This window comes from Pithys albifrons, chromosome 28 (assembly GCF_047495875.1).
Source record: "Pithys albifrons albifrons isolate INPA30051 chromosome 28, PitAlb_v1, whole genome shotgun sequence".
In the NCBI taxonomy this organism is placed as follows: Eukaryota; Metazoa; Chordata; class Aves; order Passeriformes; family Thamnophilidae; genus Pithys; species Pithys albifrons.
In genome coordinates this window covers 473,102-499,506 of record NC_092485.1, presented here as the reverse complement: position 1 = coordinate 499,506, position 26,405 = coordinate 473,102, and the positions used below count along the sequence as shown (strand labels likewise).

At 68.9% G+C, this 26,405-nt stretch overlaps 1 protein-coding gene across 1 annotated transcript in view; it reads left to right on the top strand.

Moving 5' to 3' along the window:
* The first annotated feature begins 14,071 nt into the window (after positions 1–14,071).
* The window catches only part of EPS8L3 (EPS8 signaling adaptor L3), a 13,027-nt gene continuing 693 nt past the window's right edge, over positions 14,072–26,405 (top strand). The window contains exons 1-17 of the mRNA XM_071578417.1: positions 14,072–14,128; positions 14,204–14,277; positions 14,471–14,535; positions 15,545–15,700; positions 17,986–18,123; positions 19,168–19,244; positions 21,308–21,525; positions 21,640–21,713; positions 21,792–21,900; positions 21,989–22,053; positions 24,094–24,168; positions 24,303–24,451; positions 24,538–24,741; positions 24,830–24,926; positions 25,028–25,119; positions 25,559–25,564; positions 26,290–26,400. Coding sequence (XP_071434518.1) covers positions 14,088–14,128; positions 14,204–14,277; positions 14,471–14,535; positions 15,545–15,700; positions 17,986–18,123; positions 19,168–19,244; positions 21,308–21,525; positions 21,640–21,713; positions 21,792–21,900; positions 21,989–22,053; positions 24,094–24,168; positions 24,303–24,451; positions 24,538–24,741; positions 24,830–24,926; positions 25,028–25,119; positions 25,559–25,564; positions 26,290–26,400 — 1,751 coding nt within the window. The 5' untranslated portion in view covers positions 14,072–14,087. The remainder of the gene's footprint in view (positions 14,129–14,203; positions 14,278–14,470; positions 14,536–15,544; positions 15,701–17,985; positions 18,124–19,167; positions 19,245–21,307; positions 21,526–21,639; positions 21,714–21,791; positions 21,901–21,988; positions 22,054–24,093; positions 24,169–24,302; positions 24,452–24,537; positions 24,742–24,829; positions 24,927–25,027; positions 25,120–25,558; positions 25,565–26,289; positions 26,401–26,405) is intronic.

The following is a 26,405-nucleotide window of genomic DNA, read 5'->3' as shown; positions in this document are numbered from 1 at the left end:
ATTTGGGATCCTGGAGGGGGATTTGGGATCCTGGAGGAGGATTTGGGATCCTGGAGGGGGATTTGGGATCCTGGAGGAGGATTTGGGATCCTGGAGGGGGATTTGGGATCTTGGAGCAGCAATTTGGGACCCTGGAGGAGGATTTGGGATCCTGGAGGGGGATTTGGGATTCTGGGGGAGGATTTTGGATCCTGGAGGAGGATTTGGGATCCTTGAGGAGGATTTGGGATCCTGGAGCAGGATTTGGGATCCTGGAGGGGGATTTGGGATCCTGGAAGAGGATTTGGGATCCTGGAGGGGGATTTGGGATCCTGGAGAGGGATTTGGGATCCTGGAGCAGGATTTGGGATCCTGGAGCAGCAATTTGGGATCCTGGAGGGAGATTTGGGATCCTGGGGGAGGATTTGGGATCCTGGAGGGGGATTTGGGATCCTGGAGGGGGATTTGGGATCCTGGAGAAGATCTGGGATCCTGGAGGGGGATTTGGGATCCTGGAGGAGGATTTGGGATCCTGGAGCAGCAATTTGGGATCCTGGAGGAGGATTTGGGATCCTGGAGGGGGATTTGGGATCCTGGGGGAGGATTTGGGATCCTGGAGGGGGATTTGGGATCCTGGAGGAGGATTTGGGATCCTGGAGCAGCAATTTTGGTTCCTGGAGCAGGATTTGGGATCCTGGAGCAGCAATTTGGGATCCTGGAGGAGGATTTGGGATCCTGGAGGGGGATTTGGGATCCTGGAGGAGGATTTGGGACCCTGGAGGAGGATTTGGGATCCCGGAGCAGCAATGTGGGATCCTGGAGCAGGATTTGGGATCCTGGAGCAGCAATTTGGGATCCTGGAGGGGGATTTGGGATCCTGGAGGGGGATTTGGGATCCTGGAGAAGATCTGGGATCCTGGAGGGGGATTTGGGATCCTGGAGGGGGATTTGGGATCCTGGAGGGGGATTTGGGATCCTGGAGCAGGATTTGGGATCCTGGACAGGATTTTGGCAGCTGGGCAGGAGCAGCCGAGGGGGTTTAACCCCCCCGTGACCGCGGCCGTGCCCACCCGAGGGGGCACCCAAACCCCCCCCCCCGGTTTCGGTGCACCCAAACACTCCCACCCCCCCAGATCTGGGACGGGGCTGGTGCTCCCGACGGGAATTTGGGAATACCCAGCAGGGCCCGGCTCTGCTCCTTCCTCATCCTGCTCCGTGCCCCGGGGGCTCTGCCAAGGCCCCCACAGCTGGACCCCGAGTCTCCATCTGGGCATCGCCTTTGGCAGCTGCTCCTGAGGGAGGGAATTCTCCGGGACGCGGGGACAGCCCGGACAGTGACGCCGTTACAGCCCCGACATTCCCACCGCGGCTTTGGCACGAGCGGCCGCTCCCAACGGCGGGAATTGCGGCGGCTCCTCCCGCCCGTCCGGCGGGAGGGAGCGGGATCCGACCCCATTCCCGAGGGCATTTCCCTTGGCACCCTTGGGAGAGATTCCCTTGGCACCCCTGGGAATGATTCCCTTGGCACCGCCGGGAGCGATTCCCTTGGCACCTCTGGGAGAGATTCCCTTGGCACCCCCTGGGAATGATTCCCTTGGCACCCCCTGGGAATGATTCCCTTGGCACCCCTGGGAGCAATTCCCTTGGCACCCCCTGGGAATGATTCCCTTGGCACCCCTGGGAATGATTCCCTTGGCACCCCCGGGAGCGGTTCCCTTGGCACCCCGGGAGTGATTCCCTTGGCACCCCTGGGAGCTGCGATTCCCTTGGCACCACCAGGAGCAATTCCCTTGGCACCCTTGGCAGCGATTCCCTTGGCACCCCCGGGAGCGATTCCCTTGGCACCCCTGGCACCGATTCCCTAGGCACCCCTGGCAGCGATTCCCTTGGCACCCCTGGGAGAGATTCCCTTGGCACCCTTGGCAGCGATTCCCTTGGCACCCCCTGGGAATGATTCCCTTGGCACCCCTGGCAGCGATTCCCTTGGCACCCTTGGCAGCGATTCCCTTGGCACCCCTGGCAGCGATTCCCTTGGCACCCTTGGCAGCGATTCCCTTGGCACCCCTGGGAGCGATTCCCTTGGCACCCCTGGCACCGATTCCCTTGGCACCCCCTGGGAATGATTCCCTTGGCACCCCTGGCAGCGATTCCCTTGGCACCCCCTGGGAATGATTCCCTTGAGACCCCTGGCAGCGATTCCCTTGGCACCCCTGGGAGCTGCGATTCCCTTGGCACCCCTGGCAGCGATTCCCTTGGCACCCCCTGGGAATGATTCCCTTGGCACCCTTGGCAGCGATTCCCTTGGCACCCCTGGGAGAGATTCCCTTGGCACCCCCGGGAGCGGTTCCCTTGGCACCCCTGGCAGCGATTCCCTTGGCACCCTTGGCAGCGATTCCCTTGGCACCCCTGGGAGAGATTCCCTTGGCACCCCCTGGGAATGATTCCCTTGGCACTCTTGGCTGCGATTCCCTTGGCACCCCCTGGGAATGATTCCCTTGGCACTCTTGGCAGCGATTCCCTTGGCACCCCTGGGAGCTGCGATTCCCTTGGCACCACCAGGAGCAATTCCCTTGGCACCCTTGGCAGCGATTCCCTTGGCACCCCTGGCACCGATTCCCTTGGCACCCCCCGGGAGTGATTCCCTTGGCACCCTTCGCAGCGATTCCCTTGGCACCCCTGGCACCGATTCCCTTGGCACCGCCGGGAGCGGTTCCCTTGAGACCCCTGGCAGCGATTCCCTTGGCACCCTTGGCAGCGATTCCCTTGGCACCCTTGGCACCGATTCCCTTGGCACCCTTGGCACCGATTCCCTTGGCACCCCCGGGAGCGGTTCCCTTGGCACCCCCTGGGAATGATTCCCTTGGCACCCCTGGCTGCGATTCCCTTGGCACCCCCGGGAGCGGTTCTCTTGGCACCCCCGGGAGCTGCGATTCCCTTGGCACCCTTGGCACCGATTCCCTTGGCACCCCTGGCACCGATTCCCTTGGCACCCTTGGCAGCGATTCCCTTGGCACCCCCGGGCTTGGCAGCTGAGACCCTTCTCCATCCCAGAAAAGGACCCGGGATAACTTTTTGGAGGTGCCTCCCCTTGGCATCAGGAGCCTGGAAAACACCAGGAAGCACCTCCAAACCCTGCAGGGATTCTCAGGAGCTCGGCCACCCCCAGCGAGCTGGAACCCGCTAATTTGCATGTCCTCATCACCTCTAATTAAACCTTTGTGATGCCCTCCCCAGCCCTGGAAATTCCCGGGATGCGCTGCCAGGATTAGGGATGGTGGGAAGCGAACAGGACGGGTCCCACACACAGGGGTGGCCGCGGGGATGTGGCTTTTCCCTCCTCACCCCAAGAATTCTTGCAGGTTTGTGGTCAAAGCCACGGGGATGTGGAGGAAATCCAGCTTTTTTTTTGGGATCAGATCCCTCCTGTCCTGGGATGTGGCTCAGGATTCGGGGGGAGCCAAGTGGTGGGTGCAGCTCCCTCGGTGAAATAATAAGAAATAAAAAATCTTGTTTCAACCTTCTCAAAGGGAAAAAAATAAAGGTGTGAAGGTCACTGGGCACCAACTGGGAGTGCCCAGCTGGGGGGACACGGTCACCTGTCACCCCCCCCGGGGTCACCCACTGCCCACCTTCCCCATCCCCCCCCCCAGAAAGGGGAGAGGGGAACAAATCAGCCCCCCAGGAGGTCACCAGGGGCATTTTGGGGCCAGAAAAATCCCGGGAGTTTCCTCCTGTTCCAGTGAAGGGATGGGATCAGCACCAGTGTGGGAAAGCAGGACCAGCCCGGGCAGGGTGGGCAGGGTGGGCAGCCCCCGGGCACGGGGCTGGTGGCACCAGGGGCAGGACCCCCAGGGGACACTCTTGGGGTCACCCCAAAGATATTCTGAGGGAAGGGAAGGGTTTGGTGGCGGAACTGAGATGGGACCTTTGGGAGTGGCAGAGGAGAGGAAACCTCCGTGACAGAGAGGGTGACACAAAGGGACCAGCAGGGTGACACAGAGACCATCAGGGTGACACAAAGGGACCAGCAGGGTGACATAAAGGGACCCAACAGGGTGACAGGGACCAGCAGGGTGACACAGAGACCATCAGGGTGACACAAAGGGACCAGCAGGATGACATAAAGGGACCAGCAGGGTGACACAGAGACCATCAGGGTGACACAAAGGGACCAGCAGGGTGACACAGAGACCATCAGGGTGACACAAAGGGACCAGCAGGGTGACAGGAACCCAAGAGGGTGACAGGGACTCAAGAGGGTGACAAGCACCCATCAGTGTGACAGGGACCGCCAGGGTCCCGTGGCTGGGCACTGTGCCAGGGTGCCCATGGGGCAGGGACAGCCCTAGGGGGGTGACAGGCAGGGTGACAGTGGGGTGTCACCCACCCCTCGCCCCCCAAACAGCCCCCGAGCCCGGTGGCTGCGACAGCTGGAACATCATTTGGGGACATCGCTTTGTCACTGTCACCACCAAGGAGACCTCGTGGATTTGGCCGCCACCACAAGGGCCATCCCCCCCTGTGGTTGTGCCATGTCACGACATGCCACATCCTGCCGTTCCTCCCACCCGAGGACAACGATCCAGAGCAGTGTCCCGACCCCCGAGGGGTTAAATGTCCCCAGCTGTCCCCAGAGCGGGGAGGGGCCGCTGTCCCCGGCAATTTGGTGGCAGGTCCGGGGACACCGCGGCGGGGCCGGTGACGTGGGGACAGACCCGGGTGGTTTGGGGGGCTGGCAGTGCCCCAGCAATGCCCGGCCCGGGGGGCACGGCCGGGACCGGCGTGTCACCCACCGGGAATTCCGGGAGTGGCCCCAAATCCACCTGGCCTGGGGACCCCCAAACGTTCTGGGGACCCCCAACCCCGCCCAGGGTGGGGATCCCCCAAACCCGCCCAGCGTGAGGACCCCCAACCCCGCCCGACCTGGGGACCCCCAAACCCGCCCCACTTGGAGACCCCCCAACCCCGCCCAGCGTGGGGACCCCCAACTCGCCCGTCCTGGGGAACCCCAACTCCGCCCATTCTGGAGACCCCCAACCCTGCCCGTCCTGGGGACCCCCAACCCCACCCGTCCTGGGGACCCCCAACCTCGCCCACCCTGGGGACCCCCAACCCCGCCCAGCCTGGGGACCCCCAACCCCGCTGGGGACCCCCAACCCCGCCCACAGCGGGGACCCCCAACTCGCCCGTCTTGGGGACCCCCAACCCCGCCCTGTCTGAGGACCCCCAACCCCTCCCGGCCTGGGGACCCCCAAACCCGCCGGTCCTGGAGACACCCAACTCCGCCCATTCTGGAGACCCCCAATCCCGCCCGGTCTGGGGACCCCCAACCCCGCTGGGGACCCCCAACCCCGCCCAGCGTGGGGACCCCCAACCCGCTCGTCTTGGGGACCCCCAACCCCGCCCGACCTGAGGACTCCCAACCCCACCCATTCTGGAGACCCCCAATCCCGCCCGGTCTGGGGACCCCCAACCCCGCTGGGGACCCCCAACCCCGCCCGGCCTGGGGACCCCCAACCGCTCCCAGCCTGGGGATCCCCCAACCCTGCCCGTCCTGGGGACCCCCAACCCCACCCGTCCTGGGGACTCCCAACCCCGCCCACCCTGGGGACCCCCAACCCCACCCGGCCTGGGGACCCCCAAACCCGCCTGTCCCCCCCACCCGATGGGGGCCCATCCTGGGGACCCCCAACCCCTCCCAGCCTGGGGATCCCCCAACCCTGCCCGTCCTGGGGACCCCCAACTCCGCCCGGCCTGGGGACCCCCAGTCCCGCCCGGTCTGGGGACCCCCAACCCTGCCCGGCCTGGGGACCCCCAACCCCGCCCGTTCTGGGGACCCCCAACCCCGCCCGGCCTGGGGACCCCCAACCCCACCCGTCCTGGGGACTCCCAACCCCGCCCACCCTGGGGACCCCCAACCCCACCCTGTCTGGGGCCCCCAACCCTTCCCGTTCTGGGGACCCCCAACCCTGTCCATCCTGGGGACCCCTAACCCCGCCCGGCCTGGGGACCCCCAACCCCGCCCTGTCTGAGGACCCCCAACCCCGCCCAGCCTGGGGACCCCCAAACCCCGCCCACAGTGGGGACCCCCAACTCGCCCGTCTTGGGGACCCCCAACCCCGCCCGTCCTGGGGACCCCCAACTCCGCCCTGTCTGAAGACTCCCAACCCCGCCCAGCCTGGGGACCCCCAACCCCGCCCGGCGTGGGGACCCCCAATCCCGCCCAGCGTGGGGACCCCCAATCCCACCCAGACTGAGGACCCCCAACCTGCCCGGCCTGGGGACCCCCAACCCCTCCCGTCCTTGAGACCCCCAACCTCCCCCCCGTCCTGGGGACCCCCAGCCCCGCCCTGTCTGGAAACCCCCAACCCCGCCCGTCATGGGGACCCCCAAGCCCCCTCAGCCTGGAGACCCCAACCCTGCCCTGTCTGGGGACCCCCAACCCCGCTGGGGACCCCCAACCCCACCCTGTCTGGGGACCCCCAACCCCGTCCAGCCTGAGGACTCCCAACCCCGCCCTGTCTGAGGACCCCCAACCCTGCCCGTTCTGGGGACCCCCAATCCCGCCCAGCCTGGGGACCTCCAACCCCACTGGGGACCCCCAATCCCCCCTGGCCTGGGGACCCCCAACCCCGCCCGGCCTGGGGACCCCCAACCCCACCCAGACTGAGGACCCCCAACCCTGCCCAGCCTGGGGACCCCCCAACCCCACCCGTTCTGGGGACCCCCAACCCCGCCCGGCCTGGGGACCCCCCAACTCCACCCGTTCTGGGGACCCCCAACCCCGCCCAGCCTGGGGACCCCAACCCCGCCCTGTTTGAGGACCCCCAACCCCGCCAGGCCTGGGGACCCCCAACCCTGCCCGTTCTGGGAACCCCCAACCCCGCTGGGGACCCCAACCCCGCCCGTTCTGGGGACCCCCAATCCCACCCTGTCTGGAGACCCCAACCCTTCCCGTTCTGGGGACCCCCAACCCCGCCCGGCCTGGGGACCCCCAACCCCACCCAGACTGAGGACCTCCAACCCCGCTGGGGACCCCCAATCCCCCCTGGCCTGGGGACCCCCAACCCTGCCCGGCCTGGGGACCCCCAACCCCGCTGGGGACCCCCAACCCCACCCTGTCTGGGGACCCCCAACCCCGCCCTGTCTGGAGACCCCAACCCTTCCCGTTCTGGGGACCCCCAATCCCGCCCGGCCTGGGGACCCCCAACCTCGCTGGGGACCCCCAACCCCACCCGTTCTGGGGACCCCCAAGCCCCCTCAGCCTAGAGACCCCCAACCCTGCCCTGTCTGGGGACCCCCAACCCCTCCCGACCTGGGGACCCCCAACCCCACCCTGTCTGGGGACCCCCAACCCCACCCTGTCTGAGGACCCCCAACCCCGCCCGGCCTGGGGACCCCCAACCCCACTGGGGACCCTCAACCCCGCCCGTTCTGGGGACCCCCAATCCCGCCCGGCCTGGGGACCCCAACCTCGCTGGTGACCCCCAACCCCGCCCGGCCTGGGGACCCCCAACCCCGCTGGGGACCCCTAACCCCCCTCGGCCTGGGGACCCCTAACCCCGTCCAGCCTGAGGACCCCCAACCCCGCCCTGTCTGAGGACCCCCAACCCTGCCCGTTCTGGGGACCCCCAACCCCGCTGGGGACCCCCAACCCCACCCTGTCTGGGAACCCCCACCCCCGCCCAGCCTGGGGACCCCCAAACCCTCCCCAGCCCCTCTGGTGCCCCCCGGGGGGTCCCCAGGGATGTCCCCACAACGCAGGAGCACAAAGGGGGTGCAGGATGAGGCCCCTCCCCAGCACAGACGCGTTTTGGGGGTAAATTCGCTCATTCTAAACATTTTTTTGCCGCCTGTTTCAAAACGTGAAATTGGAAAAGTTTTTTCTGCGCCTCCAAAAGTCTCCGAACCTTTTCCAGGCTCTTCCCAGGGGGATTTGTAGCCCCCCTGGAGCCTCGGGAAGGGCGAGGGGGCCCCAGCGGGGCTGGGGGTGCACAGGGAGGGGTCGCCACTGGCTGCGAATTGAGGGAAAAACAACAAAAAAAGGGTTTTTTAACAGTATTTCTGCAGCCCGCGCCATTCCCAGCTTGCCCAGTGGGGTGACTGGGAGGAACTGGGAGGAGCTGGGAGGGGCGGGGTCAGCACCCCGAGCTGTGGGTGCTGCCGGGGGGGGCGGAATCCAGCCCACCCACCCCCCCGGGGGACTTGGGACCCCCACGGGGAGGGATCCGGGAGGAGGCAGAGCCGGGGATGCCGCGCCCTCCCAGTTCGCTGCCCCAGTGGCTCCCAGTAAGGGGTACGACGCGGACTGGGGGGCTCTGCAGCCCAGTGGGTGATACTGGGGGAACTGGGAGCAGCCCAGGGAGGATCCCAAATTCCATTAACCCCCTGTGGAGCAGCAAAGGGCGCTCGGCGGGTCTGGGAGCCGGGATGGGACGGGAATTGTCCCTTTTTCCAACAGACCCCCCCTCTTTGGTCCCCAACCCCCCCCCCCAGCCCACCCCCCAGGCTGGGGGTCCCCCGGAGGAGGGGACAGGGGGACCCCCTCAGGGAAACCCCCTCCTCAATTCCCTCCCACCGCAGATATGGGAGGGGGGGAAGGGGCTGAGCTGGTGTGACCCCAAATCCCCCACGGGGCCCACAAAGAGCCCCTTGTGACCCCCCCACTCCAGGGGTGTCCCCCGAGTGTCCCCAAATCCTCCTCGGGGGGCACAAAGAGCCCCTTGTGACCCCCCACCCCACCCCAGGGGTGTCACCCGAGTGTCCCCAAATCCCCCACGGGGGTCACAAATTGCCCCTTGTGACCCCCCGACCCCCAGAGAGTGTCCCCCGAGTGTCCCCAAACCCCCCTCGGGGGGCCCGTTGTGACCCCCCCACCCCAGGGACTGTCCCCCGAGTGTCCCCAAATCTCCGACGGGGGCCCAAAGAGCCCCTTGTGACCCCCCACCCCAGGGAGTGTCACCCGAGTGTCCCCAGATCCCCCACTGGGGGCACAAAGAGCCCCTTGTGACCCCCCGACCCCCAGAGAGTGTCCCCCGAGTGTCCCCAAATCCCCCACTGGGGGCACAAAGAGCCCCTTGTGACCCCCCCACCCCACCCCAGGGGTGTCACCCGAGTGTCCCCAAATCCCCCTCGGGGGTCACAAAGAGCCCCTTGTGACCCCCCCACCCCAGGGAGTGTCCCCAAATTCCCCCACGGGAGGCACAAAGAGCCCCTTGTGACCCCCCCACCCCAGGGGTGTCACCTGAGTGTCCCCAAATCCCCCAAGGGGGGCACAAAGAGCCCCTTGTGACCCCCCCCCCCAAGGGTGTCACCCGAGTGTCCCCAAATTCCCCCACGGGGGTCACAAAGAGCCCCTTGTGACCCCCCCACCCCAGGGAGTGTCCCCCGAGTGTCCCCAAATCCCCCACGGGAGGCCCAAAGAGCCCCTTGTGACCCCCCACCCCAGGGGTGTCACCCGAGTGTCCCCAAATCTCCGACGGGGGCCCAAAGAGCCCCTTGTGACCCCCCACCCCAGGGAGTGTCACCCGAGTGTCCCCAGATCTCCCACGGGAGGCACAAAGAGCCCCTTGTGACCCCCCGACCCCCAGAGAGTGTCCCCCGAGTGTCCCCAAATCCCCCACGGGGGCCCAAAGAGCCCCTTGTGGCCCCCCCACCCCAGGGAGTGTCACCCGAGTGTCCCCAAATCCCCCACTGGGGGCACAAAGAGCCCCTTGTGACCCCCCACCCCACCCCAGGGACTGTCCCCCGAGTGTCCCCAAATCCCCCACGGGGGTCACAAATTGCCCCTTGTGACCCCCCTCCCCCCAGGGGTGTCACCCGAGTGTCCCCAAATCCCCCTCGGGGGGCACAAAGAGCCCCTTGTGACCCCCCCACCCCACCCCAGGGGTGTCACCCGAGTGTCCCCAAATCCCCCACGGGGACCCAAAGAGCCCCTTGTGACCCCCCCAACCCAGGGAGTGTCACCCGAGTGTCCCCAAATCCCCCTCGGGGGTCACAAAGAGCCCCTTGTGACCCACCCCCCCCAAGGGTGTCACCCGAGTGTCCCCAAATCCCCCTCGGGGGTCACAAAGAGCCCCTTGTGACCCCCCACCCACCCCAGGAGTGTCACCCGAGTGTCCCCAAATCTCCCACGGGGGGCACAAAGAGCCCCTTGTGACCCACCCACCCCCAGAGAGTGTCCCCCGAGTGTCCCCAAATCCCCCTTGGGGGTCACAAAGAGCCCTTTGTGACCCACCCCCCCCAAGGGTGTCACCCGAGTGTCCCCAAATCCCCCACGGGGACCCAAAGAGCTCCTTGTGACCCCCCCAACCCAGGGAGTGTCACCCGAGTGTCCCCAAATCCCCCACGGGAGGCCCAAAGAGCCCCTTGTGACCCCCCACCCACCCCAGGGAGTGTCACCCGAGTGTCCCCAAATCTCCAACGGGGGCCACAAAGAGCCCCTTGTGACCCCCCTCCTCCCAGGGGTGTCACCCGAGTGTCCCCAAATCCCCCACTGGGGGCACAAAGAGCCCCTTGTGACCCCCCCACCCCAGGGAGTGTCCCCCGAGTGTCCCCAAATCCCCCACGGGGGGCACAAAAAGCCCCTTGTGACCCCCCACCCCACCCCAGGGACTGTCCCCCGAGTGTCCCCAAATCTCCCACGGGGGGCCCAAAGAGCTCCTTGTGACCCCCCGACCCCCAGAGAGTGTCCCCCGAGTGTCCCCAAATCCCCCACTGGGGGCACAAAGAGCCCCTTGTGACCCCCCCACCCCAGGGAGTGTCCCCCGAGTGTCCCCAAATCCCCCACGGGGGCCCAAAGAGCCCCTTGTGACCCCCCACCCCACCCCAGGGGTGTCACCTGAGTGTCCCCAAATCCCCCTCGGGGGGCACAAGAGCCCCTTGTGACCCCCCCACCCCACCCCAGGGGTGTCTCCTGAGTGTCCCCAAATCCCCCCCGGGGGGCACAAAGAGCCCCTTGTGACCCCCCTCGCACCCCAGGGAATGTCCCCCGAGTGTCCCAAGTGCCAGGGACCCCCACGGGGGACGGGGGGGGGCAGAAGGCCCCGAGACCCCGCACATCTGGGGCTCCATAGAATGGGGGGCTGCACATCTGGGGGGGGGGGGTCACACATCTGGGGGTTCACATCCGGGAGTCGCATATTTGGGGGTCGCACATCTGGGGGGGGGTCACATCTGGGGGTTGCACATTTGGGGGCTCCACATCGGGGGGCTGCACATCTGGGGAGGTCGCACATCTGGGGGGGGGGTCCACATTTTGGGGGTTGCACATTTGGGGGCTCCACATCGGGGGGCTGCACATCTGGGGGGGTTTCACACCCGGGAGTCGCATATTTGGGGGTCGCACATCTGGGGGGGTCACGTCTGGGGGTTGCACATTTGGGGGCTCCACATCGGGGGGCTGCACATCTGGAGGGGTCGCACATCTGGGGGGGGTCACATATCTGGGGGGTTACATATGAGGGGATCACATCTGGAGGTCTCACATCTGGAGGTCACATCTGGAGGTCTCACATCTGGAGGTCTCACATCTGGAGGTCACATTTGGGGTCACACATCTGGAGGTGTCACATCTGGAGGTGTCACACCTGGAGGGGTCACATCTGGAGGTCGCACCTGGAGGTCACACATCTGGAGGTCTCCCATCTGGAGGTCTCACATCTGGAGGTCTCACATCTGGAGGTCACATCTGGAAGTCTCACATCTGGAGGTCACATCTGGAGGTCTCACATCTGGAGGTCGCATCTGGAGGTCTCACATCTGGAGGTGTCCCATCTGGAGGTCTCACATCTGGAGGTCTCACATCTGGAGGTCTCACATCTGGAGGTCACATCTGGAGGTCTCACACTGGGGCAGGGGCGCCACGGGCACGTTCTGCCCCCTCGTGGCCGCAGGTGGGAACTGCACCCGCCCCTCCCCCCCCCCAGCCTGCCCCTCTCCCCCTCCCCGGGGGGGCATCCACAGCCCCCCCAAAACCTCCCCTCGATTCGTGCCCACCGAGGGGCCCCGAGCGCCCCCAAAGGGGGGTCTGTCGCCTGTTCCGTGCGACACTTGGGGGTGCAGGACGGTGGGTCCCTCCCTGGAGGGGTCGGTTTGGCCCAAATTCCTGAAAAAAAAACAATGGAGAGAGAGGATCGGGCGGGATGTGACAGCCCGGGGGGCACAGATGGGACCCTCGGGGACACCGGGGACACGTCCCAGCCGACCCGTCACCCCCCAGGCTGCACCAGGGAAGCCAAAAGGCTGAAATGATCCCTCTGTGCTGGGAGAGGGGCCAGGGGGCCACCCCGATGCCCCCCCGGTGCCCCCAGCCAGGTGACCCTACGGCCCTGGGGGACAGTGGCCCCGTTGTCACCTCCCTCCCCCAAATCCCGGCCCCTCCCGGGGTGCGGCCCCTTCCTCGGCACAAACCGCCCCGGGAGGATTTTCCCGGCAAGTGCCAGTTTTGGGGTGAGCCCGGGATTGCCCCGGGGCAAAGGCACAGAGTCCTGCGGGTGACAGCGCGGGGCGGGGCCGGGTGGCACCTCCGTCACCGACACGCAGCCCCGGCCGGGGCGGGGGACATCGGGCTGGGGGACACCACCCCCTCGCTGTCCCCGAGGTCACCACGCCCCGCCGCAGGGTGGGGGGCCCGGGGTGACGGGAGGGGTGGTGGCTGTGCCAGGTGTCTCTGTCCCCTTCCCTGTCCTCCCCCTCCGCGACGTGACGAGAGGGCAAAGAGCAGGTGGGTGCGGTGTCGGCGACAATCCCTGTCCCCCGCCCTGTCACCATCCGCAATCACAGCCCGGGACAGGAGCCAGCGGAGCCGGGAGCGGGGTGAGCGGGGGCACCCCTGGGCAGGGACCCCACCAGGGGCACTGGGGAGGGTCGGCCCCGGCCTCTGGGGACCCCCTCGGGACTGGCAGGGGGTGGCATGGGGGTCCTGGTGGCCACCGGGGAGGTGGCACCGTCAGGGGGAGTGCGTGGGGTGTCCCCCTGGGGGTCGGGGACACAGCAGGGGTGGCACAGGTGCCCCCCCAGGACCCCACCAGGGACACAGGGGAGGGTCGACCCCGGCCTCTGGGGACCCCCTCGGGACTGGCAGGGGGTGGCATGGGGGTCCTGGTGGTCACCGGCGAGGTGGCACCGTCCGGGGGAGTGCGTGGGGTGTCCTCCGGGGGGTTGGGGACACACTGGGGGTGGCACAGATGCCCCCTCAGGAACCCACCAGGGACACAGGGGAGGGTCGACCCCGGCCTCTGGGGACCCCCTCGGGACTGACAGGGGGTGGCAAAGGGGTCCTGGTGGTCACTGGGGAGGTGGCACCGTCCGGGGGAGTGGGTGAAGTGTCCCCCGGGGGGTCGGGGACACACTGGGGGTGGCCCAGGTGACCCCCCAGGACCCCACCAGGGACAGGGGGGAGGGTCGACCCCGGCCTCTGGGGACCCCGGCGGGACTGACAGGGAGTGGCAAAGGGATCCTGGTGGCCACTGGGGAGGTGGCACCGTCAGGGGGAGTGCGTGGGGTGTCCCACGGGTGGTTGGGGACACAGCGGGGTTGACACAGGTGCCCCCCCCAGGACCCCACCAGGGGCACTGGGGAGGATCGGCCCCCGTGGGACTGGCAGGGACTGGCAAAGGGGTCCTGGTGGTCACCGGGGAGGTGGCACCGTCAGGGGGAGTGCGTGGCATGTCCCCCGGGGAGTCGGGGACACACCGGAGGTGACACAGGTGCCCCCCCAGGACCCCACCAGGGACACAGGGGAGGGTCGACCCCGGCCTCTGGGGACCCCCGCGGGACTGGCAGGGGGTGGCAAAGGGGTCCTGGTGGCCACTGGGGAGGTGGCACCGTCCGGGGGAGTGCGTGGGGTGTCCCACGGGTGGTTGGGGACACAGCGGGGGTGACACAGGTGCCCCCCCAGGACCCCACCAGGGACACGGGGGAGGGTCGGCCCCCGCCGGACTGGCAGAGGGTGGCAAGGGGGTCCTGGTGGCCACCGGGGAGGTGGCACCGTCCGCGGGAGTGCGTGGGGTGTCCCCCGGGTGGTTGGGGACACAGCGGGGGTGACACAGGTGCCCCCCCCAGGACCCCACACCAGGATCGAGACGCCCTCGCTGCCCCCCGGCAGGATGGGAGACCCCCTGGGCCACTGGAGGAGCCCCCCGGCCCGGTGAGTAGCCAGGAGGGTTGGGGGGTCCCCACCGAGGGGCCGAGGGGGGTACAAAGGTCCTCTGTGTCCACCCAGGAGCGACCACGGCGACAGAGCCCTGTCGCGACAGCCCAACAGCTTCACCCGCCCCACCGGGAGAAGCATCTACAGTGAGTGAGGGCGGCGCCCCAAACATCCCCCCCAAACCCACCCGGCTGCCCCCAAACATCCCCCCCAAACCCACCCGGCATCTCCCCCAAACATCCCCCCCAAACCCACCCGACATCTCCCCCAAACATCCCCCCAAACCCACCCGGCTGCCCCCCAAACATCCCCCCAAACCCACCCCGCGTGTCCCCCCAGACCAGCGCAAGGACTACGGGCAGACCCTGCTCAGGCCCCACAGCGAGTTCCAGCACCACGTTGAGGTAGGAGCCCCCCAAAGTTCCCCGAGACCCCCAATGCGCCCAGAGCCCCCCCCAAAGCTTCCCGAGCCCCCCCAAAGCACCCAGAGCCCCCCAAAGCTCCCCGAGACCCCCAATGCGCCCAGAGCCCCCCCCCAAAGCTTCCCGAGCCCCCCCAAAGCACCCAGAGCCCCCCAAAGATCCCCGAGACCCCCAATGCGCCCCAAGCCCCCCCCAAAGCTTCCCGAGTCCCCCCAAAGCCCCCCAAAGCTCCCCGAGCCCGCCAAAGCACCCAGAGCCCCCCAAAGCTCGCTGAGTCCCTCAAAGCTCCTCGAGCCCCCCAAAGTCCCCGTGTCCTCCCCATGTCCCCCCGTGTCCCCCCTATGTCCCCCCGTGTCCCCCCGTCCCCCATGTCCCCCCATGTCCCCCCATGTCCCCGTGTCCCTCCCGTGTCCCCCCCTGTCCCCCGTGTCCCCATGTCCCCCCCATATCCCCCCGTGTCCCCCCCCGTCCCCCGTGTCCCCCCATATCCCCCATGTCCCCCCATGTCCCCCCGTGTCCCCCCGTGTCCCCGTGTCCCCCCCATGTCCCCCCATGTCCCCAGTGTCCCCCCATGTCCCCCCCGTCCCTCCATGTCCCCCCATATCCCCCATGTCCCCCCATGTCCCCCCGTGTTCCCCCGTGTCCCCCCGTGTCCCCCCATGTCCCCCGATGTCCCCGTGTCCCCCCCATGTCCCCCCATGTCCCCCATGTCCCCCCATGTCCCCCCATGTCCCCCCGTGTCCCCCCGTGTCCCCCCCTGTCCCCCCATCTCCCTCCATGTCCTCCCCTTTCCCCCCGTGTCCCCCCATGTCCCCCCATGTCCCCCTGTCCCCCGTGTCCCCCCATGTCCCCATGTCCCCGTGTGTCCCCATGTCCCCCCCTTTCCCCCCATGTCCCCATGTCCCCCCCATGTCCCCCCCATGTCCCCATGTCCCCCCATGTCCCCCCCATGTCCCCCCATGTCCCCCCGTGTCCCCCCGTGTCCCCCCAGCACCTGCTGACGCTGCGGCTGGAGCGGGACCTGCGGAGCCCCGAGGATTGTCTGGGCCGGCTGAAGGCGCTGGAGGCGCAGGGAAGGATCTGGGGGCAGGATGTGACCCTGCAGGTCACGGACCAGCAGCTGGTGCTGAGCGACGTGGAGAGCAAGGTACCCCCGGGCAGGGCACCTGCGGAGCCTGGCAAGCCCCGGGCACGGGACCCCCGGCTGCGGGACCCCCCAAAGTCTGGCAACCCCCGGGCACGGGAGACCCGGGCACGGGACCCCCGGCTGTGGGACCCCCCCCCCAAAAGTCTGGTACCCCCCGGATATGGGACACCCCAAAGTCTGGCAACCCCCGGGCACGGGACCCCCGGGCATGGGACCCCCGGCTGTGGGACCCTCCCAAAGTCTGGCAACCCCCGGCTCTGGGACCCCCGGCTGTGGGACCCCCCAAAGTCTGGCAACCCTCGGGCACGGGAGCCCCGGCTGTGGAACCCCCCCCAAAAATCTGGTACCCCCCGGATATGGGACACCCCAAAGTCTGGCAACCCCCGGGCACGGGACCCCCGGGCATGGAACCCCCGGCTGTGGGATCCCCCAAAGTCTGGCAACCCCCGGCTGTGGGACCCCCGGCTGTGGGACCCCCCAAAGTCTGGTAACCCTCGGGCACGGGACCCCCGGCTGTGGAACCCCCGGCTGTGGGATCCCCCAAAGTCTGGCAACCCTTGGGCACGGGACCCCCGGGCATGGGACCCCCGGCTGTGGGACCCTCCCAAAGTCTGGCAACCCCCGGCTGTGGGACCCCCGGCTGTAGGACCCCCCAGAGTCTGGCACCTCCCGGCCAGGGCACCTCCAGAGCCAGGCAACCCCTGGGCATGGGACCCCCGGCTATGGGACCCCCCCACCCAAAGTCTGGCAACCCCTGGGCATGGGACCCCCCAAAGTCTGGCAACTCATGGGCATGGGACCCCCGGCTATGGGACCCCCCCAAAATCTGATACCCCTGGGCATGGGACCCCCCAAAGTCTGGCCCTGGTACCCCTCAGCCCTGGTATCCCCAGAACCCAAATACCCCCAGTCCTGGCACCCCCAGCCCTGGCACCCCCAGCCCTGATACCTCCCAGCCCTGGTACCCCCAGAACCCAAACACCCCCAACCCTGGTACCCCCCATCCCTGGTACCCCCAACCCTGGTACCCCCCAACACTGGCACCCCCAACCCTGATACCCCCCAGCCCTGGCACCTCCAGCCCTGGCACCCCCAGAACCCTGGTACCCCCCAGCCCTGTGACCCCCCCAACCCTGGTACCTCCAGAACCCAAATACCCCCAGCCCTGGCACCCCCCAACCCTGGCACCCCCAGAACCCTGGTACCCCCCCAGCCCTGGTACCCCCAGAATTCTAATACCCCCAACCCTAGCACCCCCAGAACCCCGGTACCCCCCAGCCCTGATACCCCCAGAACCCTGGCACCCCCCAACCCTGGCACCCCCAGAACTCTGGCACACCTATAACCTCAGTACCCTCCAACCCTGGCACCCCCCCAACCCTGGGACCCCCACAAGCTGGTAACCCCCAACCCTGGCACCCCTACAAGCTGGGACCCCTATAACCCAAATACCCCGAACCCTGGCACCCCCAGAACCCTGGCACCCCCCCAACCCTGGCACGCCAACCCTGGCACCCCCCAGCCCTGGCACCCCAACACTGACGCCCCCCATAAACGCTGCCACCTCTACAACCCACACCCCCCCAACTCTGCCACCTCTATAACCCTCCCACCCCCCAACCTGGGCACCCACACCCCCAGACTGAGCCCCCCAAACCCGCCATGCCCTGTCTGTGCCCCCCATTAACCCTTCACACCCCACTCCCCACCCCCCAATTCCCATTGCCCCCCCCCCCCCCGAGCCCTTTCCCGGCCGTTCCGGGGGGGGTCTCAGCACCCCATTCCCGACCCCCAATTCCCATTGCCCCCCCGACCCCTTTCCCGGCCGTTCCGGGGGGGGTTCTCAGCACCCCATTAGCCCTTCGCACCCCATTCCCGACCCCCCAATTCCCATTGCCCCCCTGAGCCCTTTCCCGGCCGTTCCGGGGGGTCTCATCACCCCATTCCCGACCCCCCAATCCCCTTTCCCCCCCCCGAGCCCTTTCCCGGCTGTTCCGGGGGGTCTCAGCACCCCATTAACTCTTCACACCCCATTCCCGACCCCCCAATTCCCATTGCCCCCCCCGAGCCCTTTCCCGGCCGTTCCGGGGGGGGTCTCAGCACCCCCTTCCCGACCCCCCCAGTCCCCTTCCCCCCCCCCGACCCCTTTCCCGGCCGTTCCGGGGGGGGTCGCATCACCCCATTAACTCTTCACACCCCATTCCCGACCCCCCAATTCCCATTGCCCCCCCGACCCCTTTCCCGGCCGTTCCGGGGGGTCTCAGCGCCCCCTTCCCACCTCCCAGGAGGAACTGGAGTCGTTCCCTCTGGGAAGCGTCCAGGGCTGCTGGGCCGGGTTGGACAACGCGGTGTTGGCCGTGACTGTCCAGGAGTGGAGCCCCCCCGGGAGCAGCGTCCTGCTCTTCCAGTGCGAGCGGCTGGGGGTGAGCCGGGGGGCAGGATGGGGGGCTTGGGGGGCAGGATCGGCGATGGGGGGCAGGATCGGGGGTGGGGGGCAGGATCGGGGTGGGGATGGGGGACAGGATCGGGGATGGGGGGCAGGACTGGGGGTGGGGGCGGGATCGGGAGTGGGGGGCAGGATCGGGGTTGGGGGGCAGGATCGGGGTGGGGATGGGGGGAAGGATCGGGGTGGGGATGGGGGGAAGGATCGGGGATGTGGGGCAGGATCGGGGTTGGGGGGCAGGATCGGGGGTGAGGGGCAGGATCCGGGGTTGGGGGGCAGGACTGGGGGTGAGGGGTAGGACTGGGGGTGGGGGCAGGGTTGGAGGTAAAGGCAGGACTGGGGGTGGGGGCAGGACTGGGGTTGGGGGCGGGATCGGGAGTGGGGGGCAGGATCGGGGGTGGGGGGCAGGATCGGCGATGGGGGGCAGGATCGGGGGTGGGGGGCAGGATCGGGGTGGGGATGGGGGGCAGGATCGGGGATGGGGGGGCAGGACTGGCGGTGGGGGGAGGATCGGGGGGGCAGGATCGGGAATGGGAGGCAGGATGGGGGGTGGGGGGACAGGGTCGAGGGTGGGGGACAGGGTTGGGGGTGAGCCCTGGGGGGCAGCAGCCCCCGGGATGGGCAGGATCGGGGGGCAGCCCCTGGTGTGGGGGGCTGATGGTGGGGGGCAGCCCATGGATAGGAGGGCGGGGTCGAGGGGCAGCCCCCGGGGTGGGGGAACTGATGGCGGGGGGCACCCCCGGGATGGGGTGGCAGGTTCGGGGGGCAGCCCCGGGATGGGGGGCTGATATCGGGGGGTCTGTGCCAGGGATGGGGGGCTGATGGCGGGGAGGGGGATGTCTGTGCCAGGGATGGGGGGCTGGTATCGGGGGGTCTGTGCCAGGGATGGGGGGCTGATGCCGGGGGGTGTCTGTGCCAGGGATGGGGGGCTGATGGCGGGAGGGGGTGTCTGTGCCAGGGATGGGGGGCTGATGGCGGGCGGCACCCCCTGGGATGGGGGGGCTCATGCCGGGGGTCTGTCCAGGCAGAGACGCTGCGGACCAGCCTGGAGAAGGTGCTGAGGCAGCGCAAGGAGGAGCAGAGGGGGCACTCCGGGTACAGGTACGGGGGTCGGGGGTCTCCCCCCTCTCTAAGTCTGTGTCCCCCCCCCAGATTTTTGGTTCTGGGGAGGTCTCCGTGTGGGAGGGGCTGCCCCGCTGAGACCCTTCTTGTGGGTGCAGACCCCCCTCTCCAGCCCCACATCCTGGCTAAGCCCCCACGTCCCGACCCCCTACGGCGGGTGGATCCCCCCCCACCCCATCCCAGGGATAAACCCCCACCTCACCCCAGGGATAAACCCCCACCCCAGGGATAACCCCCCCCAACCCCATTCCCAGGGATAACCCCCCACCCCACCCCAGGGATAAACCCCCACCCCAGGGATAACCCCCCCCAACCCCATTCCCAGGGATAACCCCCCACCCCACCCCAGGGATAAACGCCCACCCCAGGGATAACCCCCCCACCCCACCCCCATCCAGGGGATAACCCCCCACCCCATCCCCAAGGATAACCCATCTCCAACCCCACCCCCATCCCCAGGTACTCCCCCCCACCCCCCATTCCCAGGGCTAGCCCCCCATCCCATCCCCAGGGATAACCCCCCACCTCCCCCACCCCAGGGATAACTCCCCCCTCCCCCCCATTCTCAGGGATAACCCCCGCACCCCATCCCCAGGAATAACACCCCACCCCACCCCACCCCACCCCAAGGATAACCCCTCAATCCCAGGGATAACCCCCCAACCCATCCCCAGGGATAACCCCCCATCCCTCACCCCCCCCCGCCGCCGGCTCAGGCTCCCCCCCCCCATACCCCCCTCCCACCCCACGGGCACAGATCTCCCCACAGCCCCTCCCACCCCTGGCCCCCACCCCTTGGCTCGGCCCCCCCCCACCCCCACGGGCACAGCGTGTTCCCCACCCCTCACCCTTTGGCTCAGACCCCCTTCCTACCCCCCTCAAGCCCCCCTTAACCCCCTCCCCTTCTACTCCAAATCCCATCCCTGGGCTCAGACCCCCCTCTCACCCCCCCATTCCCCCTCCTACCCCCTTCAGCCCCCCCATTTCCACCCCATAGCCCACCCTTGGGCTCAGACCCCAGTCCGACCCCAACCCCCACACCCCCTTACACCCCACCCTTGGCTCAGCCCCCTCCCACTCCCTCCCCATTCCCACAGCCCCCCCTGCCCATCCCATACCCGTCCCCCAGACCCAACACCCCCCCTGCCCATCCCATACCCACCCCCCATTCCCACAGCCCCCCCTGCCCATCCCATACCCGTTCCCCACTCTCACAGCCCCCTCTGCCCATCCCATACCCGCCCCCCACACCCACAGCCCCCCCTGCCCATCCCATACCCGTCCCCCAGACCCAACACCCCCCCTGCCCATCCCATACCCGTTCCCCCAGACCCAACACCCCCCCTGCCCATCCCATACCCGTCCCCCCCCCCCCATTCTCACAGCCCCCCCTGCCCATCCCATACCCGCCCCCCACCCCCACAGCCCCCCCCGCCCATCCATACCCGCCCCCCACTCCCACAGCCCCCCCCGCCCATCCCATACCCGCCCCCCACTCCCACAGCCCCCCCCGCCCATCCCATACCCGCCCCCCACTCCCACAGCCCCCCCCGCCCATCCCATACCCGACCCCCACTCCCACAGCCCCCCCTGCCCATCTCATACCCACCCCCAGACCCAACCCTCCCCCGCCTATCCCATACCCGCCCCCCACCCCCCCAGCCCCCCTGCCCATCCCATACCCGCCTCCCCCCGCAGCCCCCCCCTGCCCATCCCATACCCGTCCCCCACTCTCACAGCCCCCCCTGCCCATCCCATACCCACCCCCCAGACCCAACCCCCCCCGCCCATCCCATACCCACCCCCAGACCCAACTCCCCCCCCCGCCTATCCCATACCCGCCCCCCACTCTCACAGCCCCCCCTGCCCATCCCATACCCACCCCCCAGACCCAACCCCCCCGCCCATCCCATACCCACCCCCCAGACCCAACTCCCCCCCCGCCTATCCCATACCCGCCCCCCACTCTCACAGCCCCCCTGCCCATCCCATCTCCGCCCCCCACGCCCCCTCACCTGCCCCCTGCCCACCTTCTGTCCCAGGACCAGCCCGGACGCGCCGCCGAGCCCGATCCCGCCGTACACGGTCCCGGAGCCCCCCGAGCCCGACTTCCAGGTGCCCCTGGAGCGTGGGCTGCCCCCCCAGTTTGGGCTGCCCCCTCAGCATGGGCTGCGCCCCCAGTTTGGGCTGCCCCCCCAGTTTGGGCTGCCCCCCCAGCACGGGCTGCCCCCCCAGCGTGGGTTTCCCTCCTTGGACTACAGTGAGTCTCGTGGGAAGAGGGGGGTTGTCCTCGTGTCTCAGTGTCCCCACGAACAGGGGGGGACCCTGGTGACACCCTGAGGTGACCCTGGGGACCCTCTGGTGTCACCACCAGGAGTCTCGGAGCCCCCGCAGGTGCCACGGTCCAGCCCCCCAGCCCAGCCCATGTCCGAGGTGGACCGAGATGTTGTAAGTCCCATCCCACCCCCACCTCCTCCCATGGATGGCGACCCCTTTGAACCCACCAGGACCCCCCCGTGCCCACAGGAGGTTCTGAACCACATCCTGGGGGAACTGGAGCTCTTCATTACCCGACTGAGGCGCTCCCTGAGCGCCGACAGCCAAAAGAAGAAGAAGAAAAAGAAGAAGAACCCGGGTAGGAAAAGGGGGAGTGGCACTGAGGGTCTCGGGCGGGTCCCCGGGGTGACTATCCCGGTGCCAGCCCCCCGTCTGTGCCCCCCCAGATCTGCCCCCCAAGGAGGAGTACACGGATTTCTTCCAGAAAGTGAAATATGGCCTGAACCTCGTGGTACGTCCCAGGGGGCCGGGGGCGACCCCCGGGGGGCTGAGTGGGACCCCCAGGGGGGCTGAGTGGGACCCCCGGGGGGCTGAATGGGACCCCCGGGGGGCTGAGTGGGACCCCCAGGCGGGCTGAGTGGGACCCCCGGGGGGCTGAGTGGGACTTCTGGGGGGTCTGAGTGGGACTCTCGGGGGGCTGAGTGGGACCCCCAGGCGGGCTGAGTGGGACCCTCGGGGGGCTGAATGGGACCCTCGGGGGGCTGAGTGGGACCCCCAGGGGCCTGAGTGGGACCCGAGGGGGGCTGAATGGGATTCCCGGGGGCTGAGTGGGACCCCCGGGGGGCTGAGTGGGACCCCCGGGGGGCTGAGTGGGACTTCTGGGGGGCTGAGTGGGACTCTCGGGGGCTGAGTGGGACCTCCAGGGGACTGAGTGGGACCCCCGGGGGCCTGAGTGGGACCCCCGGGGGGCTGAGTGGGACCCTCGGGGGGCAGAGTGGGACCCCCAGGGGCCTGAGTGGGACCCGAGGGGGGCTGAATGGGATTCCCGGGGGGCTGAGTGGGACCCTCGGGGGGCTGAGTGGGATCCCCCAGGAGGCTGAGCGGGACCCTCGGGGGGCTGAGTGGGATCCCCCGGGGGGCTGAGTGGGACCCTCGGGGGGCTGAGTGGGACCCCTGGGGGGCTGAGTGGGACCCCCGGGGGGCTGAGTGGGACTTCTGGGGGGCTGAGTGGGACTCGCGGGGGTCTGAGTGGGACCCCCAGGCGGGTTGAGTGGGACCCCCGGGGACCCTCGTGGGACCCTAGGGGGGCTGAGTGGGACCCCCAGGGGGCTGAGTGGGACCCCTGGGGGTCTGAGTGGGACTCTCGGGGGGCTGAGTGGGACCCCCAGGGGGCTGAGCGGGACCCTCGGGGGTCCTGAGTGGGACCCCTGGGGGGTTGAGTGGGACCCTCGAGGGGCTGAGTGTGACCCTCGGGGGGTTTGAGTGGAACCCGAGGGGGACTGAGTGTGACCCTCGGGGGGCTGAGTGGGACCCCTGGGGGGTTGAGTGGGACCCCCAGGGGGCTGAGTGTGCCCCTGGGGGGGCTGAGTGGGACCCTCGGGGGACTGAGTGTGACTCCCAGGGGGCTGAGACCCTCGGGGAGCTGAGTGGGACCCCCGGGGTCTGAGTGGGACCCCTGGGGGTCTGAGTGGGACCCCAGGCAGGCTGAGTGGGACCCCCAGGGGGCTGAGTGGGACCCCCTGGGGGCTGAGTGGGACGCTCAGAGGGGCTTTGGGGATGGGGGAAGGAGGGCTGTTGGGGAATGGGGGCACTGTTTGGGGATGGGGGGCCTGGGGGGGCTGGCGGGGCTGTGGGGGAATGGGGGGGGCTGTGTGGGGCTGGGGGGTTGGGGGGAGGAGGTTGTGTGGGATGGGGGGGCTGTGGGGGGATGGAGGGGGGGCTGTGGGGGGATAGGAGGGGGCTGTGGGGAGGTGGGGGGGCTGTGGGGAGGTGGGGGGGCTGTGTGGGGGATGGGGGGGCTGTGTGGTGATGGGGGGGCTGTGTGGGATGGGGGGGCTGTGTGGTGATGGGGGGGGCTGTGTGGGATGGGGGGGCTGTGGGGGGATGGAGGGGGGGGCTGTGGGGGGATAGGAGGGGGCTGTGGGGAGGTGGGGGGGCTGTGTGGTGATGGGGGGGCTGTGTGGGATGGGGGGGCTGTGGGGGATGGAGGGGGGGCTGTGGGGGGATAGGAGGGGGCTGTGGGAGGTGGGGGGGGCTGTGGGGAGGTGGGGGGGCTGTGTGGGATGGGGGGGCTGTGTGGTGATGGGGGTCTGTGTGGGATGGGGGGGCTGTGGGGGATGGAGGGGGGGCTGTGGGGGAATAGGGGGGGCTGTGGGGGGATAGGAGGGGGCTGTGGGGAGGTGGGGGGGCTGTGTGGTGATGGGGAGGCTGTGGGGGGTGGGGGGGCTCTGGGGGGATGGGAGGGGGGGCTCTGGGGGAATTGGGGGATTCTGGGGGTCTGCGAGCTGCGCTATGAGGGGGGCTCCGTGGGGACACCCCTCACCCCCCGCAGGGCCGGACCCACCGCCACGTGCGGGACCCCAACCCCACCGAGCTGCTCCGTCTCATCTTCTCAGCCCTGACCGAGGTGAGTGAGTGCCCCCCAAACCGCGCCCACCCCCCAAATCCTGTGAGCCGGTGGGGGGGGGGGGGAGGGGGCTGACCCTCAGCCCAGCCGGGGGGGGCTGTTTTGGGGGTCCCGCTCCATCCCTGTCCCCCCAGGTCCTGGCGCACTCCCCCAGCCCCGGGCTGGCCCCGGCCGTGGAGAGCCCGCTGCTGGTGCGGGAGGCGCTGGATTTCCTGGAGGAGACCCTGAACGAGGATGACTATGGCACCTGGAAGAGCCTCGGCCCGGCGTGGAACAAATCCAGGTGGGCTCCAGCCCCGAGGAAAGGAGGGGTCTGCATTTGGGGGGGGGTCACAGCACCCACCCTGGTGTCCCCCTCGCTGGTTCCAGGGCCGAGTACCCCAACGGGGCGCAGGTTCCCGCCTACACCCCGGTGTTCTCGGACGGGTGGTTGCCCCCCACGATGGAGCAGGAGCGGTACGAGGGGCTCCAGGACCCCCCACGCCCCCCCTCAGGGTCGCCATCCCGCCCGCGCCCCCTGTCCCTGTCCCCCGCCCTGTCCCCGCTCCCCGCTTGGAGGGACAGTCCCCAGGGGTAAGTGCGCCCCTTCCCGCGGGATGCCGAGAGTTGGGGCAGGATTTGGCCCCCCTCGGGTCCTGATCTACCCCCTCCCAATTTCCAGCCCTCCCGCCCCTGCCCAGGGGCTGTTCCGAGCCCTCTACGACTTCCAGGCCCGGAATTCCCAGGAGTTGAGCGTCAGGAAGGGGGACACGCTGCAGGTACAGCCGAGGGGAGGGGGGTCCCCCCATGGGTGGGCAGGACGGAGGGGGTGTCCCGATATCCTGGACCCTCACCCTGCCCCCTTCGTGCCCCCCCTCAGGTGCTGGTCCAGCAGAAGAAGTGGTGGCTGGTGCAGGACGAGCGCGGGGACCGGGGACACGTCCCGGGAAACATCCTGGAGCCCCTCCTGGAGCCCCTCCCGGGGCCGGGGCGCGTGGCCCAGGTGGGGTCCCCCCCCCGCCCTCCCCGAGCCCCCCTCAGGAAGGGGTGGCGGGGGTGTCCCCGTTGTCCCCCTCCCCAGGAGGAGGTGGCGGGGGGTTACCCCGTTGTCCCCTCCTCTTGTCCCCTCCCGTTGTCTCCACTCCCCGGAGTGGGTGGCCGGGCGTTACCCCGTTGTCCCCTCCCATTGTCCCCTCCCCAGGAGGAGGTGGCGGGGGGGTTACCCCGTTGTCCCTCCCGTTGTCGCCTCCCGTTTGTCCCCTCCCGTTGTCCCCTCCCCAGGAGTAGGTGGCAGGGAGGTTACCCTGTTGTCCCCTCCTCTTGTCCCCTCCTGTTGTCCCCACACCCAGGAGGAGGTGGCGGGGGGTTACCCCGTTGTCCCCTCCCGTTGTCGCCCTCCCCGAGTGGGTAGCGGGGGGTATCCCTGTTGTCCCCTCCCGTTGTCCCCAGCCCCAGGAGGGGATGGCGGGGCGTTACCCCCTTGTCCCCTCCCGTTGTCCCCACCCCCGGGAAGAGGTGGCGGGGGTTTACCCCGTTGTCCTCTCCCGTTGTCCCCTCCCCGGGAGGAGGTGGCGGGGAGTGTCCCCATTGTCCCCCTCCCGTTGTCCCCACCCCGGAGTGAGTAGCGGGGGGTGTCCCCATTTTCCCCCTCCCGTTCTCTCCTCCCCAGGAGGAGGTGGCGGGGGGTTACCCCCTTGTCCCCTCCCGTTGTCCACCTCCCCCGAGTTGGTAGCGGGGGGGTATCCCTGTTGTCCCCTCCCGTTGTCCCCACCCCCAGGAGGGGATGGCGGGGCGTTACCCCCTTGTCCCCCTCCCGTTGTCCCCACCCCGGAGTGAGTAGCGAGGGGTGTCCCTATTGTCCCCCTCCCGTTGTCCCCTCCCCAGGAGGGGATGGCGGGGGTTACCCCGTTGTCCCCTCCCGTTGTCCCCAGTCCCAGGAGGGGATGGTGGGGCGTTACCCCCTTGTCCCCCCTTCCGTTGTCCCTCCCCAGGAGGGGATGGCGGGGGGTTACTCCGTTGTCCCCTCCCGTTGTCTCCACACACCCGGGAGGGGGTGGCGGGGCGTTACCCCCTTGTCCCCTCCCGTTGTCCCCTCTCCAGGAGGGGGTGGCGGGGGTGTTACCCCGTTGTCCCCCCGTCCAGGAGGGGTCACCCCCGTTGTCCCCCCCTCCAGGACAGCCCCCCCACTCTGCACCCCGACTCGTCGCCGGCGGAGGTGACGGCCTGGCTGAGGGACAAGGGATTCTCACGGATGTAGG